This window comes from Grammomys surdaster, unplaced genomic scaffold, assembly GCF_004785775.1.
Source record: "Grammomys surdaster isolate TR1022 unplaced genomic scaffold, NIH_TR_1.0 267, whole genome shotgun sequence".
Classification (NCBI taxonomy): Eukaryota; Metazoa; Chordata; class Mammalia; order Rodentia; family Muridae; genus Grammomys; species Grammomys surdaster.
Genome location: NW_021604708.1, coordinates 4,183,136 through 4,186,234, shown reverse-complemented (window position 1 = coordinate 4,186,234; position 3,099 = coordinate 4,183,136). Strand labels below are relative to the sequence as shown.

The 3,099-nt window shown below is 40.7% G+C and overlaps 1 protein-coding gene across 2 annotated transcripts in view; it reads left to right on the top strand.

Annotated features, from left to right (window-relative positions):
* Znf184 (zinc finger protein 184) overlaps nucleotides 1-3,099 on the top strand; it is an 18,815-nt gene that overhangs the window by 3,154 nt on the left and 12,562 nt on the right. The window contains exons 3-4 of one of the 2 annotated variants that reach the window (XM_028776229.1): nucleotides 451-577; nucleotides 1,005-1,100. In XM_028776229.1, coding sequence (XP_028632062.1) covers nucleotides 451-577; nucleotides 1,005-1,100 — 223 coding nt within the window. Of the gene's footprint in view, nucleotides 1-450; nucleotides 578-973; nucleotides 1,101-3,099 lie in introns of those variants that run through there. The other variant, XM_028776230.1, reaches the window with a different exon arrangement.

The following is a 3,099-nucleotide window of genomic DNA, read 5'->3' as shown; positions in this document are numbered from 1 at the left end:
CAGAGAGAGGCAGAGAGAGGCAGAGAGAGGCAGAGAGAGGCAGAGAGGGAGGCAGATCAAGATCACTAAGTTTGAGGCTGTCATAGTCTATCTACAAAGTGAGTTCCAGGACAGCCAGTGCTATTCAGAGCACTGTCTCCTCCCCTCTTCCCTCCTCCCAGAAAGAAATGTAATAGAGCAAGTCTGCCATAAAGTTGTTGGATAGTCCTGCACATCATAGATATTAAAATGTTATTGATTGTAGCAGGTATAATGTAGTACTTGCTGTATCTTAGCACTCAGAGATAAGGAGGAAGAACAAGGACAGCATTGGCCAATAGACTGAGCACTTACTTAGATGCCCTAATTGAGCACTTTACAGGGGAAAAGATTTGTTTGTTTTATTTTGCTTTTTGGCTTTTGTTTTTGGTGCTGAGGATTGAACCTAGGACCTTTCTCATGCTATTTTAGGAATCAGTGACCTTCAAGGATGTGGTTGTGAACTTCACTCAGGAGGAATGGAAACACCTAGATCCTACACAGAGAGATTTGTTCAGAGATGTAACATTGGAAAATTATACACATCTGGTCTCTATAGGTGAGTGTGATACCCCCCAAGTTAAGATCAGGATGTGGGGAGAGGGTACACACTTGGTCTCTGTAGCTAAGGGTGACCTTCAGTTTATATGGTTTGGGGAGGCAAACACACACCTTTTTAGGTGAGGGGAGCCCCAAGTTTAGATGGATGTGAGAGGCACATTATTGTGCATAAATGTGATTGGCATCTTGATCTAGGAACCAGCAGTTTTAGATCTTAGAAGTTTTTCCTCATTATTAGGTGGAGTATTCTCCTCTCCTCAGATGAGCTTCTCAGTTGTCCCATTGTGAAGACATTTGACATGCTGTTCATCATACCAGACTTCTCCCATGTAGAGTATCTTAGAGACAGAATGGTGAGACTGCATTCTGATATGGTACTTTTTCCTTATTGCAGACAGATTCCTTTTTTTCCCCCCTCTGAGCAGGGCTCCAGGTTTCCAAACCTGATATGATTTCCCAACTAGAGCAAGGGACAGAGCCATGGATTGAGGAGTCCTGCATTCCTGTTGGTTCCTTGGAAGGTACGTAGTGTGTAACAGCAGAGGACCACTGTCCCCAGCTGCCAGCATCACCTGGGGAGAGAAGAGCACCAGCTCAACATAGAGTCTATGTTATTCCCTTTAGAGGCTCCAGCCTTCCTGATTCTTGTACCTGCATTCTGCATGCTCTCTCTTCCCACTCTGTTTTGACCCAGGATTGTCCCCTCATTTTCTGTGTTGGGTTCCATCTCTGTTAGCATCAAATAGAAACACTAGTTCCAGGTGCTTTCACTCAACACTGCCTAAGTCTCTCTGCTCCCAACTAAAGAAAAATGTGAATTCCACACCTGCAGCCTTGGTTTTGTTTTTCTGTCTGGTTTTTGTTGTTGTTGTTTTATTTGTTGTTTGTTATAAAACACTCACTCCCGTCTTACTTTCATTCATAGTTTCATATTCTGTAACTTTATCATTCTGTCATTGAGGTTCTGAATAATTTTTTTTTTTTTTAATCAGCAGTTTCCAACTGCATAAGGAATTTCTTCAAGGTCCTGACTCTGGGATAATCTAGTCACTCTGTTGCTGTGCTAGTCACAATAGCCTAGGTGCCCATGAGCACAGGAATAGATGAAGAAAATGTGGTACATCTACACAATGGAATTTTTTCCAGCCATAAAGAAAATTCAGTCGTGACATTTGCAGGACCATTCTATTCCTTCTGTCCTAGTTTCTTCGGGACTGTCATGGTAAAGCGTATTGAGCTTTGTCAGATGCTTTTGCTGCACAGATTGAGATGACCATATGAGTTTTGTTCTTAGTCTATTTATGTCTTTTTCGTTATATGAATTGTAGATCTTAAATGAGCCTTGCATCCCTGAGGTTTAAAAAAAATGTGGTTGTTCTGTATGAGTTTAATATGTTCTTGAATTTGGCCTGCAGGTATTTTGTTGCAAATTTTATACCTACATCAGGGAAATTAGTCTATACTTTGTTGTTGTTGTCATCCGTGTCTGGTTTTGATATTAGAGTAATGCTAGTTTTGTAAAATGAGCTTGGTGGTATTTTCCTCCTTTTCTGCTTTTGGAACAGTTTGAGACGTGAAGGTGTTAGCTCTTCCTTAAACATTTGGTAGAGTTCGGCAATAAGTTCATTTGGTTCTGGGGGTTCATCTCTTGTGGGGAGACTTTTAATTACCATTTCAGTATTATTAGTGTTATGGCTCTGTAAATGTTACTTATATCTTGATTTAACTTTGCTAACTCACATGTATTTAGGAATTCATCCTTTCTCCAAGATTTTTACCTTTTTGTATTTTTAATGTATTCCTGTATGCCTCTGGGTTTCATTAGTGTCTGTTATAAAAAGTTCCTTTTTAATCTCTGATTTTGCAAAGGTGTTTCTTGTATTCCTCTTAGTTTGACTTGAGATTTGTCAATCTATTAAATCTCTTCAAAGAACTAACTCTGACCGTATGCATTGTGCTTTTAAGTCCTCGCTTCATTAATTTCAGTCCTGATTGTTATTTCTAGTGATGTGCTTTTGGATTTGGCTTATGTCCTAGTTTGCTATTATGATAAACATCATGACCAAAAGCAAGTGAGGAAGGAAAGGGTTTTTTGGCTTACACTTCCTGGTCACAATCCATCATTGAGAAACCAAGGCAGGAAATCAAACAGTGCAGGAACCTGGAGGTAGGAACTGAAGCAGAGGCCATAGACGAGTGCTGCCTACTGGGCTTGTTTAACATTTAATGTTAATCAAGAAATTGCCCCCATGGACTTACTTACAGGCCAGTCTGATCCAGGCAATTCCTCAATTGAAGTTACTGCTTCCAGATTATTCTAGCTGATCAAAAACTAACCACCACAGCTTGTTTTTGATTTTTTTGAGACAGGTTCTCTGTGTGTCTTTGAATTCTGTGTGTCCCTGGTTGTCCTTGAACTCTATCTGTAAACCAGACTGGCCTCAAAGTCACTGTGATCTGCCTGCCTCTGCCTCCTACCTGCTGACATTACAGGCGTGTACCACCATCATCTGATACCCC